Source organism: Cynocephalus volans, chromosome 3 (assembly GCF_027409185.1).
Source record: "Cynocephalus volans isolate mCynVol1 chromosome 3, mCynVol1.pri, whole genome shotgun sequence".
Classification (NCBI taxonomy): domain Eukaryota; kingdom Metazoa; phylum Chordata; class Mammalia; order Dermoptera; family Cynocephalidae; genus Cynocephalus; species Cynocephalus volans.
This window is the reverse complement of record NC_084462.1, coordinates 114,492,212-114,506,960: the sequence shown is the minus strand read 5'-3', so window position 1 is coordinate 114,506,960 and position 14,749 is coordinate 114,492,212. Positions and strand designations below refer to the sequence as shown.

Genomic DNA, 14,749 nt, shown 5'->3' with positions numbered 1-14,749 from the left:
TTATACAAGTGATGGGCTTAATTCTTAATTTTTTTTTCTTTTTGTCTTTTTCGTGACCGGTACTCAGCCAGTGAGTGCACCGGCCATTCCTATATAGGATCCGAACCCGCAGCAGGAGCGTCGCTGCGCTCCGCACTCTCCCGAGTGCGCCACAGGCTCGGCCCTTAATTCTTAATATTATTCTTGGTGCATAGTAAGTGCTCAATACGTAGCCGTATTATTATTATTTTGTTATTAAAATTATCTGATACTTAGTATCCATGCATCATGTCTTTTAAGATCTGGCCTAGATGGTGTATAATCCATCACAAGATCTTAGTGAGGATCAAGCTAAATCATCTATGTGAAAGAAATTTGTAAATTTGAAGTCACTGTGCACAAATACAATTTCTTTTCATACATCTTTTTATTTTCATGGCCCCAGTCAAGCATAAATCACACAACCCCCAAAAGCATAAATCACACAAACCTCACAATTTTTAAATGTTTGTAAATTCTAAAGCAATCTTCATATTGTCCAAAATACTTGTTAGATGAGTTCTTCCACAGATATGACTGAAATCACCCTCTTTAAAACCTAACCTTTTAAACAGTCTCAAAACTTCATTTGAAATATAAAAACTCAAAGTTTATATCAAGTTAAACCAGGTTTTAGGTAAATGATGCCAGATTATAAGGTAAACATATTACAGTTCACTGGGATGTCATTTGAACTATTTCAGGTCAGAATCATTTAAAAATAATTTTTAATCTTTTAAATGGGAGATTATAAAATCTTTCTCCCCTTTTTCCTTCTTTGTTTCCTCCTCTATTTACAACACTGTTTTGTTTCCTATTATTTCAAAGGCCTACACTGGGCTTATGATAGTAAATGGATACATCATGGATAGATTATGGATCATTCATGAAGGACATATAATTAGTTAGGGATTAACAGGTATACAAAAATTATAATACAAAGTAGTATTTTGTAAATTTTACTTCACTGCAGTACTAATCAAGTGCCATAGGAAATAATAGGAGGAGTCCATTTGTTAGTTGAATGATTCAGGAAAGCCCTCATATTAAAACTACATTTATCTTAATTATTAGATTGGATTAAATACACAGAATTCAGGGAGAAAACACTACAGCCACTCAAAAGAGTAATAGAAGACAGGAAGATTCATGGCTGATTTGAGAATAGTGGGGTATAGAGTGGTTGGAGAGAAGTCTAGAAATGCACGTTGAAACAGATCACATATGTCCTCACATATTAAGCAGTTATTTGGTAAGTATTATGGAATCAAGGCTTAGGAAGAATGTAACAATATTAGGGCCTTGCTTCAGGAAAATAAATTATGTAAGGGTGGGTATAATGGATTATATGATAGAGACACCAGAAGTAAGAGATCAGGTATGCTATTACTATTCCAATAGTTCTAGGATGGATCTATGGAATGGAAAGGAAGATGGTGTCAATGGGAAAGGAAAGGAAATAGGAAAGGAAGAAAATAGAAGAAACGAAATAAATTTTGGACTTGAGGGGAGAGAATTAAAAAATGGTTCAGTTTATTAAGAGAATGAACAGAAATAGGAAAATCAGCATAAGGCAGTGATTATTTTGGGGGAGAGAGAGAGAGACAGTAAATTTAACTTGTTAGTAGTGCACCATGGCAAGTCTTGAGCTTGCAGGCTCATTGGGGTTAGATCTTTTCTGTTCCACTTGGCATGAGTTGGTCCAATTGAAAGATTTGGGGGCTGGAATCCTGTGAAGGCTTGCTCATTCATATGTCTGGATGTTCAAGCTGGCTGTCAGCTGAGATCACAGCTGCAGTTGTTGGCCAGAACATCTGTATGTAGCCTTTCTATGAGGCCTTGGTTTATTCACAACATAGTGGCTAGGTTCCAATCGCAAGTGTCCCAAGAGCCAGGCAGAAACCATGTTACCTTTTGTGACTTACCCCTGGTAGCCACACACAGTCACTTCAGCCACATTTTGTTCATCAGGCAGTTACAAAATCCCTTCCTGATTTAAAGGGAGGAGCAAATTCTGCCTCTACACAGTGTGGCAATAGAAAAGCATGTAGAACTGGAAATACTGCTATGACTGTTTTTGGAAAATACAATCTGCCAAACTCATAAAGACTTCCAAGAAATTCTAGCAGCAGGGAGCACACTCCACCTCTTGGTTTAGCTAGGGCCGCAGAATAAAGAAAATCTCACAAACTTTTTTCTTCTACACTTAATTCTTCATACAATTTAGGAAGTGAAATCCTGAACTCCAAATTTCAGGCCCTTTTTATTTCTGATTCTTAAGTGAAGTAGAACAATTTAAAACTTTTCTTATATTCAAAATATTGTCTATATATGTAAGAAAAACACATCATCTTGTATTTATTTCCTTTTCATATTCAACTTAGACCACTCGAACTCTTTCTTTAACCACTGTCTTGGTGGTTATTACTTATCCTTCCATAAAATCCACCCATCTAATCTTCAAACCTAAATGCATCTTACCATCTACATTTTAAGGTGGTGTCTTCCAGGAATTTGCCCTAGCTAATTTTTTGTCTTACTGCCCATGCTTATTTCACCAGTGTTTCAACTTTAATTAAATATGCTAACAATGCCCACATTTTTTTTTGCATATCTAATTTTATTTGAACTACTATTGCAAACATAATCTTAATATATTAGAGATTTGGTAATAAGACTTAGTTGGCTTCATCCTCTTACTTTATTACATTTTAGCACCCAAACAACAAAGCTTCCATAATGCAAAATAGCCTTCTTAATTCAATCATGGGAATGTCTTGGCACATTGCTGGCAATGAAAACATTTCATGGTGAGAAAATTAAGCTGGGGCAAGTGCATTAGTTTTCTAATGCTAAAATAAAATTGACAAGTAGAAGCAAAATAAGGGGGGGGGGAAGCAGCAACATCTTCTGCAGCCTTTAAATATTTTTTCTCTCTGCTTTACAGAGAGATGCTACCTCATTCACCTTGATTTCGACCCACGAGATCTCGAACGTTCTCTGGAACTGGAACGAGATCTTGACTGCGAACTGGAAGAACTTCTTGAACGGGACCTGGACCTAGACCTTGAACTTGAGGGGGAGGATGAGCGTGATGAAGATCGTGAATGTGAAGATCGAGACTTTGAACGACTTCGTCTATTAGATTTCTTTTTATTACTATCTTCTTCTTCACTGGCATCAAGATTATATTTTGAAAGATCAGCATCATCTTCATCCTCATCCTCATCTAACTTATATTTAGAAAGATCTTCATCCTCATCCTCTTCTTCTCCCTCTGATTCTTTATCTTCAACTTCCTTTAATATAGATGCAGGACCAACTGCCTTCCCTCTGTATTTTTTCTTTTTACGTCCAAACTCATCATATTCACCATCAGATTCTTCTCTTTCTATATATTCAACATTTTCTCTTTCATTAAAACCACCACCATATCCTGTTCTTTCTTCTAATTTAGCATACTTTGGAGTATTACACATGTTACACTCTGATCTTCTGGCCCAATTCACATTACTGCAAGTTTTACACTGCCAGTCATTTGCACTGAATAGACTTCGGCTCTTTTCTGCAAGTGTCTTTCCTATTTCAGTGCCACCAGCTTTCATCATCTTGGCCTCAGTTGTTTTCTCCCGACCACATCGATTACAGCTGGTTCTTCTAGCAAAGTTTACATTTCCACATTTTTTATCAGGGCAAATCCAGTCTCCGTCACTGACTCGGAAATTCTTGGTCGACATGTTGGACGACACCACCACAGCCACCCGCAGCGACGTCTTCCCAATGCCCACATTTTTATTGCCCTGCGTACTTAAAGCTCTTGTCTCCATGCTTCCAAGTTACTACATACCTTCTCCAGAATGAAGGAGACACCTGAATCTCAGCATGGTGTTCAAACAATTCCTCCTTTTTCACTGTACTCTCTTTGCATCTCCCCTCACTCCATTAATCTCTTTTTTTAATCCAAACATTTGAGATTTTTCCTCTCCAACATAACTTTTTTCTATTATTCATGATGACCAGCTGATTCTACTTCTTTGCTATCTTTTAATACTTTTATAATGTTCACTGTTCTCTCAGTTTGGACGCTTATCATTACTCAAATGAACTCTTTTATTCATCCCAATTCTTCCTCACACTTTCCACTTGAGTAATCTTTAGAAAATATAAACCGTATCATGTTACTCCCCTTTTAAAAACAATCACAATAAATTCTCATTACTTTTGGAATAAATTTAAAGTCTTTCTTATTTCTAACAAGGCCCTGATTTTCTAGGTTCTATATAGCTTTCCAAACTCATGTACGTATTCCTGGTGTCTCAGGAATACCTAATAACTTTTTTATTGTTGTTCAAAATGTGCTGACCTGGGACTCTGGGACTTTATTTAGGTAGATTCCTTCTTACCTTTTCCTGATAACCTCAAAAGTCCTTTTACATCTCAAAAGGAAAACTTATCTAATACTACAACCTAAGTTATTTACCCGTGTCTGGCTCCCACAGAAACCTGTGAAAGTGTTTACTAGTCAAAACATCATACTCTAGTCATATTGTTGGTTTACTGGCTTGCTTATTTATTTATTTACTAACCAAACAGAAGAATTTATTTAAATTTCTTCAGTTTTCCCACTGATGACTTATTCCTTTCCCAGGATCTATTCAAATATACCACATCACAGTTACTTGTTATTTTTCCTTAGCATCCCTTCACCTGTGACAGTTTTATTTTTATTTTTATTTTTTTAAATTGATTATACATATTCATGGGGCACAGAGCTGACCGTCAGCACCAGTGCCCAAGATATGGTGAAGAAATCAATGCTATTAGTATGTCTACACTTCAAATTGCAATTATTCCCCATATCCCCCATGCGACCTCTCCCCAACTCTGCTCCCTCTATCTTGGCAACCCTAGGTCTATTCTCTTGCTTTGCAAGTCCAACACACCACTGTGATCTTTCTTTCCTTCCTTCTTTCTCTCTTATATCTCCCTTATGAGTGAGGACATGTGGTATTTTTCCCTTTGTGCCTGGCTTACTTCACTTAATGTAATTTTCTCCAAGCTCATCCATGTTGCTGCAAATGGCAGAATTTCATTCTTTTTTTATGGCCTAGTAGTATTCCATTTTGCATAAATATCACATTTTCCTTATCCAGTCATCCATTGATGGACATTTAGGTTGGTTTCATATCTTGGCTATTGCAAATAGAGCTGCAATGAATATGGGGTGCAGATATCCCTTGGACATGATGATTTTCATTACTTTAGTTATATACCCAACAGGGGGATTGCTGGATTGTATGGTAGATCTACTTGCAGTTGTATGAGAAACCTCCACACTGTCTTCCATAGTGGTTGTACTACTAATTTACAGACCCATCAATAGTGTAGAAGAGTTTCCAATTCTCTGCATCCTCACTAGCATTTGTTATTCTCAGTCTTTTTGATTATAGCTGGTCTAACTGGGGTGAAATGATATCTCAATGTGGATTTTAATTTGCATTTCCCTAATGATTAGTCATATTGAGTATTTTTTCAAGTACCTGTTGGACAATTGTATGTCCTCCTTCAAAAAAAAAATGTCTGTTCAGCTCCTTTGCCCATTTTAAAATTAAGTTATATGTTTTTTTTTTTTTTTTTTTTTTTTTTTACTATGAACTTGTTTGAGTTACTAATATATTCTGGATATTCATCCTTTGTCAGATGTATAGTTGTCAAATATTTTCTCCCATTCTGTAGGTTGTCTTTCTGCTCTGTTGATTGTTTCCTTTGCTGTGCAGAAGATTTTTAGTTTGATATAATCCTATTTATTTATTTTTTCTTTTGTTGCTTGTGCTTTTGGGGTCTTATTCATAAAGTCTTTGCCCAATCCTAGTTCCTGAAGTGTTTCCCCTGTGCTTTCCTTTAGTAGTTTTATAGTTTCGGGTCTTATACTTAAGCCTTTAGTCCATTTTGAGTTGGTTTTGGTGTATGGCAAGAAGTGCATGTCTAGTTTCATCCGTCTGCATATGGATGTCCAATTTTCCCAGCACCATTAATAGAAGAGGTAGTCTTTTCTTCACTGCATCTTCTTGTTGCCTTTTTCAAAGATCAGTTGACTATAAGTCTGTGGGTTGATTCCTGGGTTCCCTATTCTGTTCCATTGGTCAGAGTGTCTATTTTTATGCCAGTACCATGCTGTTTTGATTACTATAGCTTTGTAGTATAATTTATAGCCAGATATTGTTTTGCCTCCAGCTTTACTTTTTGCTTAGGATTGGTTTGGCTATTTGGGGTCTTGTGTTGTTCTATATGAATTTAGCATTGCCTTTTCTATATTTCTGAATAATGTCATTGGTATTTTGATGGGAATTGCATTGAATCTGTAGATTGCTTTAGGTAGTATGGACATTTTCACAATGTTGATTCTTTCAATCTAAGAGCAAAAGTGTCTTTTCAATTTTTTGTGTTTAATTAATTTCTTTCAGTAGTGATTTGCAGTTCTCTTCATAGAGATCTTTCACTTCCTTGGTTAAATTGATTCGTAGGTATTTTATTTATTTATTTTTTCGGTGAGTATTGTAAATGGGCTTACTTCCTTGATTTCTTTGTCTGCTAGTTCATTATTTGAGAATAAAAGCACTACTGATTTTTGAGTGTTGACTTTTTATTCTGTAACATTGCTGAAATTATTAATCAGCTCTAAAAGTTTTCTGGTAGAGTCTTTAGGCTTTTCTATACTAGTATCATGTCATCTGCAGACAGGGACAGTTTGACTTCATCTTTTCCATTCTGGATGCCCTTTATTTCTTTCTCTTGCCTGATTGCTCTTTCTAGCACTTCTAACACTCTTAAATAGAAATGGTGATAGTGGGCATCCTTATCATGTTCCTGTTCTTAAGGGAAACACTTTCAGCTTTTCTCCATTCAGGATGATATTGGTGGTGGGTTTGTCATATATGGCTTTTATTGTGTTGAGACACCTTCCTTTTATGCCTAATTCATTGAGATCCTTTACCATGAAGAGATGTTGAATTTTGTCAAATGATTTTTCTGTGTCTATTGAGATAATCATATGGATTTTGTCCTTGATTTGGTTGATATGATGTATCACGTTTATTGACTTACATATATTGAACCATCCTTGGATTACTGGGATGAATCCCATTTGATCATGGTATATAATTTTTAAAATATCTTGCTGTATTCTGATTGCTACTAGTTTGTTGAGGATTTTTGTGTCTATGTTCATCAGAGATATTTGCCTGTAGTTTTTTGTTGTTGTTGTATCTTTGTCTGGTATTGGTATCAAGGTGATGCTGGTGTCATAGAAGGAGTTTGGGAGAGTGGCCCCTGACCAGATTTTTGGAAAAGTTTGAAGTGAATTACTATTAATTCCTCTTTAAAGGTTTGGTAAAATTCACCAGTAAAGCCACCCAGTCCTGAGCTTTCTTTCTTGGGAGATTGCTGATTACTGCTTCAATCTTGTTGCTTACTATTGGTCTGTTCAGACTTTCAACTTCTTCTTGGTTCAGTCCAGTTGTTTGTGTCCAAAAATTCATCCATTTCCTGCAGGTTTTCAAATTTGTTGGTGCATAGTTGTTTCTGCTAGTCTCTAGTGATTTTTTTTATTTCTATGGTATCAGTTGTAATGTCTCTTTTTACATTTCTCATTTTTACTTGTGCCTTCTCTCCTTTTTTTTTGTTAATCTAGCTAATGGTCTGTCTATGTTGTTTATCTTCTCAAAAAACCAACTTTTTGCTTCATTCATTTTTTGTATCATTTTTTGGTCTTTATATCATTCAGTTCTGCTTTGATCTTAATTATTTCTTTCTGTCTACTAACTTTGGGATTGGATTGTTCTTATTTTTCTAGTTCTTTAAGGTGTAATGTTAGATTGCTCATTTGAAATCTTTCTTTTATTTATGTAAGAGTTAATTGCAATAAACTTTCCTCATAGTACTGCTTTTGCAGTATCCCAGAGGTTTTGATATGATGTGTCTTTGTTTTTGTTGGTTTCAAGAATTTTTTCGATTTCTTGTTTAATTTCTTCTTGGACCCATGGGTCATTCAAAGCCTGTTGTTTAATTTCCATGTATTTGTTTAGTGTCCTGAGTTTTGCTTCTTATTATTTTCCAGTTTCTATCTGTTTTGGTCTGAAAAGATGCTTGAGATGATTTCGATTTTTTAAAATTTGTTTATAGTTGATTTGCAACTTAACATGTTGTCTATCCTGGAGAATGTTCCATGTGCTGATGAGAAGACTATATACTCTGTAGTTGTAGTATGAAATGTTCTGTAGATATCTGCCAGGTCCAATTGGCCTAAAGTGTACTTTAAATCCCATGTTGTTCTGCTGATTTGTTGCCTAGAAGAACTGTCCAATGCTGACAGAGGGGTGTTTTGGTACCCCACTTTTATCATGTGAGGTCTAGCTTGCTCTTTAGATCTAATAGTGCTTATATTGTATATCTGGGTGCTCCAATGTTGGGTGCATACATATTTTTGATTGTATTTCTTCTTGCTGGATATATCCCTTTATCGTTATATAGTGGCCTTCTTTGTCTCTTTTTATGGTTTTTGGTTTAAAGTCTACTTTATCCCATATAATAATAGCTACTGCTGCTCATTTTCAGTTTCCATTTGCATGGTATATATTTTTCCATCCTTTAACTGTTAGTCTGTGTATGTCTTTACAGGGGATTGAGTCCCTTGAAGATAGCGTATACTTGGGTCTAGCTTTTTAATACATCAGTCAGTCCGTGTCTTTTGAAAGGGGAGTTTAATGTGTTTACATTTAGGGTTGTTATTGAGGGGTATAGTGTTATTCCTGCCATTTTATCACTTTTTTCTTTACCTATTTTTTTATTGTTGCTGAATTGTGGTGATTTTATTACAAATCATGATTTTTCTTTATGCCCTTTACCCAACCTGTCACTCTCCAAATCCCTTTTCTCTCTCTCCCTATCTCTAGTATCCTTAGGTTTGTTCTCTCCTTCTGTAAGTTCACTGTATTGTTGTAATTCATTTATTCTCTCTTTTTCTCCTTCCTTCCTTCCTTCCTTCCTTCCTTCCTTCCTTCCTTCCTTCCTTCCTTCCTTCCTTCCTTCCTTCCTTCCTTCCTTCCTTCCTTCCTTCCTTCCTTCCTTCCGTTTAGATGCTTTAAATACATTTTCTCACTTTCCCTTTTAGTATTCATGTTCAATGTTTATTGGTTTTTTAAGGTGGTAAATTTTCGCTTCTTTTTTCTTTCTCAATTGCATTTGTGTTTTACTGTGGGTTTTGTTCTTTCTTGTGTATTCATGGTGGTAATTATTGTTTTTCAGATTGCAGATGGCAAGACTTCCTTGAGAATTTCTTGCAGGCTGGTCATGTGATGGTGAACTCCCACAGCTTTTAGTCTGGGAAATACATTATTTTTCCCTCATTTCTGAAGGTTAGCCTTGCTGGCTATAGTATTCTTGGCTGGCAGTTTCTTTCTTTAGTATTTTGAATATGTCATCCTATTTTTTTCTAGCCTGTAGAGTTTCAGTTGAGAGATTTGCTGTTAGTCTAATGTGGGCTCATTTATATGTGACTTGACACTTTTCTCTTGCTGCTTTTAGGATTCTCTCTTTTTCTTTGAGCTTTGCCAGTTTGACTATAATGTGTCTCAGAGAGAATCTTTTTGGGTTGAATCTGTTTGGGGATCTTTGGGCTTCCTGGATTTGAAGGTCTGTGTCTCTCCCTATACCTGGGAATTTTTCCATTATTATTTCATCAAATAGGTTTTCAGTGCCTTTACCTTTCTCCTTCCCTTCTGGAACACCCATGATTTGGATGTTTGTGTGCTTAAGGTTTTCTGCTAAGTCTCTTAGATTCTCTTCATTTTTAAAAAATTCTTTTTTCCTTTTTTTCATCAACCTGGGTTATTTCATAAATACCTTCTCAGAGATCTGAGATTATTTCTTCTCCTTGCTCTAATCTACTATTTAAGCTCTCAGTTTCATTTTTTTATTTCATTAAGTGAATCTTTTAGTTCCAGGAGTTCTGCTACATTGTTTTTTAAGGTATTAATCTCTTTGTAAATTTCCTCTTTCATATCCTTGTATTTTTTCTTGTTTCATTGTGTTGTCTAACTGAGTCTTCTCTGATCTCATTGAATTTCCTTAAGATTGTTATTTGGAATTCCTTTTCAGTCATTTCAAGGGTTTCCTGTTCTGTGGGGTCTGGTGTTGAGAATTACCATATTGCTTTGGTGGTGTCATATTTTCTTGGGTTTTTTTGTATTTCTAGTTTCTCTACTTTGGTTTCTGGTCATCTGGTAGATCAATTGCTTCTTCTATTACTCTGGAGTGGACTTTTAGGAGAAAGACATCCTCCTCTTTTTCCAGGGTCAATGCAGTCAAATATGTGGTAGGCCACCTGCATGGTAGTTGTGGCTGCTACTATGGTGACAAGCTGTCCTTGCAACAGTAGAAGCTCTGGTGGTGACTCTGGTTGACCACCTCCTCAGAAGCAGTGCAGGACTGTCTGTTATAGTGGTGCTTGCTCTTGCCTTCTGTGTGGGTGGTGAGAGGGCTGCCCAGGGCTGTTCTGTGCTTGTGCCTCCCCAGTCACATGGGCAGTGCTGGGTCCTGCCTTCTCTGTGAGCAGTGGGTGGGCTGCCCAGGGCTTTTTCAGCTTATTTAAAATCAGATACTGTGTCTTATTATTCTTACTTCTTTAGTGCCAATTGCATTTTCTGTCAAATTGTAGCCACTTGATGAAAACTTTGTTTTAAGTGAATGAATGAATGAATGAATGAATAGACTCTTACCTTGAATATTCTACCTCTTTTCCATTTTGATTAAAGCAAATCCCTAGTAAGTTTATAACAAAACCTTCTCTAGTGGTACTCTGTAAATCATCTTAAAATAATCTATTAGTGTTTATATCATTATCTTTCAGCATAATGGTAATACATAATAAATAACTACAAAAACTCATCAGCATAAAACAGTAAGTATTTATTGTTCATGCCTCTTCATTGGTCTTCTGGGTTGTTCTATTCATCTTGGCTGGGCTTGCTCACACATCTTGGGCGTGGCTGGCTGTTGGCTGACCTAGGATGGTCTCAGATGTTATTATTGGGGCTTCTCAGTCCTGCTGAAAGTGTTTCTATTCCTCCTCTGGGCTAAATTGACAATGATCTTTTTATGGAATGTGCAGATATATGAGACAATCCCCAATATATAAGCCCATTTCAAGCTTCCACTAATAACACCTTTGCAAATATTCCATTGGCCAATGCAAGTCACATGACTAAGTCCAAGGAAGTCAAATTATGCTTCCTCCTTTCTTATGAAAAAACACTTCAAAATTTCATGGCAAAGGATGTTGATAAAGCGAAAATTTAAGAATTTGGGCCAATATTGCAATCTACCATAGGGCCATTCAATCAATAAGTTTACCAATAACTATATTTGGAAACTGTAATTGTACAAAACATTATAATAAGATGATATAGAATTTATTAGAGTAACAGATGAGTCATACTTTCCTTTAGGAGTTTCCAGTCCTATTTAGAATTTAAATGAAGGGAAAAAATATGGCCAAGGATTAGATGTAGAGGATAAGGGATATTTTATATCAAAGAAGGGAACTATAAGTAGCAACAAGAATCATTAAAGAAAGTTTTGTGAGGGAAAATGAACTGGATTTTGAAATATTGCTAAGATTTTGAGAGAAGACAAGGAAGGAATTTCATGCAGAACAATTTCCTTTTTTTTGTTATGATATCATTAGTTTATCACATAAATTGCTTAGTATTCTTTATCTGGAAATTTGCAGACATCATTCTTAAATTGGTTTCGATGTGGTGACTGGTGCATTACAAGTTAATAATAACAGTAAATAATTCATAATCAAATCTCCCTTAAAGACCTAAGTAAACATATAAATAACTATAATAAATTACAAAGGAACATGATGACTTTGATTTGATTGACAAAACTACCTGATGCCTTGTCTCCAGGGAGACATCATCAAGCTTGGTGCAGATTATCCACTGCAAATTAGAATTTCGTGCACGACATTGTTCTGAAGCTCAATTAACTTTGAAATTTGAAAATTGCTTTGGGGAACCAGGCTTGTGGTGATGACAAGGAGAGTTATTAATTTTAACCACAAAATATTTACAAACTATGTGGAAAGACCAAGATAAACCAAAATGAAACCAAGCTTTCAGGAAGTAACTAATATATAAGAGAACATGACAGAAATCTCAAATATTCTGTTAGCAGTTTTATTTTTATTTTTGTTTTTTAAATTTTATTTTGTGCCTTGCTTTCTTTAATGTTTCTGTAGCTATTTGGTTTTTAATACATTTATTAATATAAAAGTTTCAGTCTTGCATAAACATAGGGGTATTTATTTCTGACAAATAGATATAAAGAGAAATGAATTTTTATACCAAACTATGTCTATATTTTATAAAAAAACACATTGCACCCTTTAAAACTGACCATTTAATTTCCATCTTCCCACTCCACCATTCCCATAAAATTTTGTACATACTGTGGACTCTTTTTGCTTTTCTCTCTTCTCCCACAGGGAATAAGCCTTTTTAAACTGTGGTTGAATTCACATAGAATCCAATGTTTATCTTTTTATCTGTTCCCTTGGCACCTGACAGTGGTGCCAAAACTGCAACATTAATTTAAATGGCACACTACTTTTATAAGTAGTAAGTTTTATTTATTTATTTATTTAGAGAAGTTATTAATGAAGCAACAATGAAGTTCATCCAAGTTTTGACAAGTGTTTCTCCTGGGGAAAAGGTGATTAATAAAAAAGCCAAAAACTCCAAGAGCAAGTTCACTTTTAGAACTTGTTTACAAGGTTATAACACACTCATACATATGTTGAAGAATGCATTTCATCCCATGAAAGCTCATCCCATTTATAAATAATGATCTAGAACATCACCTAGTGGGAGCATAAAATTCTCTGTATTCAGAGATGTTGGAAAGATATTGGATAAAAGTCTGTAGCTGCTGGCATGTTACAATAATAAAGCATCTCCATGCACCCATCCCCTCCTTTAATGGATGTCAATTCATAGCCAACCTGTGGCATCTATGTTCCCATCCACTTCTTTCTCCACAATTATTGTTAATCAAATCCTCCAACGATTTAATACCTCATAAGTAATGATTTGATACTTCAAATAATACATAAAATGTATTTTTGTTCAAATTTCTCCTGTCTGATAAATTTTTCTAACACTTTGAATCAAGATCCAAATAATGTCCATATATTACAACTAGATGATACATTGCAATTAAATGTTATTTTAAACTATATGTTACTTCTCTCTTTTTGTTTTCACATTCCATTTTATTTGTTGGAGAAACTGGCATTTGTCTTGTAGAATTGCTTCCTTACGGTGTTAAAATGTGCTCTCTTCCATATTTCTTATAAATTATAGCTATGTCTACAGCCTTAGTAAAATTTAGATTTTACTCTTTCATGTTGCAAAATTGTATTCCTAATACTATTTTTTAAACAATGTCTTTTCTCTACAAACAATTGTTCCCCACAATTTCTACCAAGTCTTATCTACCAGAACAAAACCATATGATACACTAAACAAGAATAGACATCATAATGCTCTGAAATACACTTCCCATGTGTTTAACTTGCTTCTCCCCTGCCTCAAGGGAACAATAAGTGTTCAGAGGTATGATGGGTAATTATGCTGTAATCCCTCCATCCTTGTTCCTTCTTTCTTCTTCTTCTTATTAATTATATATATTTTAAAATCTTAGTTATCTTTCAGCATTTGATCCATTTAATATGGAATGACATATATGGAAATTATTAAGCATGATCATAAAACAAACACAGTGACTCCACCACTTGATGTAACATCTAGAACATCATGAATATGGCCTTGGTACTCCCAGTCTATACCATCTCCCTGTCTCCTTTCCTTCCTCACATGTAAGCATGATTCTCTTGCTTTATAAATACTAGTTTTGTTATATACATACTGTTCACAAACATTATTTTCAGTCTTAGATTTTCTGAGCTTTATTAAAATGATACACTATATGACAGTTATCTGGAACTGAATATATTTATACAAATTGTTTTCAGGTTTCATCCATGTGGTTATCCAATTTATTTTGTCTCCTTTATGTAATTTTAATTACTCATTTAATTATCCATTCTCCTGCCATTGCACATTTAGATTGTTGTTTTCAGTATTTTGTTTTATTATATCACACAGTGCAGCTATGAACATTCTTATACCTGTTTATTGGTGCATACATCCCAAAGTGTTTCTGGGGATTATATTGAGAATTGGAATCACTGTGTCATATCATGTAATCTACAAAGTAATACAAAATTATCTTCAAAGAAGTTCACTTACATACTATCAACAGTATATAAGAGTCTCCATGTATCATCAACATCTTCAGTGATTCGAACTACCAGAATTCATAATTTTTTAGAATCTAGATGTAAAGATTATCTCATCATGGACTTAATTGACACGACACTGATTGATAACGGCATTGCACTTTTGTATTAGTTTGTTTATAACAGAATACTTGAAACTGGGTAATTAATAAAAAAATGAAATTTGTTTCTTACAGTTTTGGAGGCTGGGAAGTCCAAAGTCCAGGGAACACATCTGGTGAGGGCCTTTTTCTTGGTGGTGACTCTCCACAGCAACACAGGGTAGCACATAGTGAGAATAGGCTGAGCAAGGGAGCTAAACTTTTC

At 35.0% G+C, this 14,749-nt stretch overlaps 1 protein-coding gene across 1 annotated transcript; it reads right to left on the bottom strand.

Moving 5' to 3' along the window:
• Positions 1–2,981: 2,981 nt before the first annotated feature.
• On the bottom strand, positions 2,982–3,789 carry LOC134373454 (zinc finger Ran-binding domain-containing protein 2-like). The gene has a single exon (XM_063091295.1). The coding sequence runs from the start codon at positions 3,753–3,755 to the stop codon at positions 2,982–2,984; it is 774 nt and encodes a 257-aa protein (XP_062947365.1). The 5' UTR covers positions 3,756–3,789.
• Between the last annotated feature and the right edge of the window lie 10,960 nt (positions 3,790–14,749).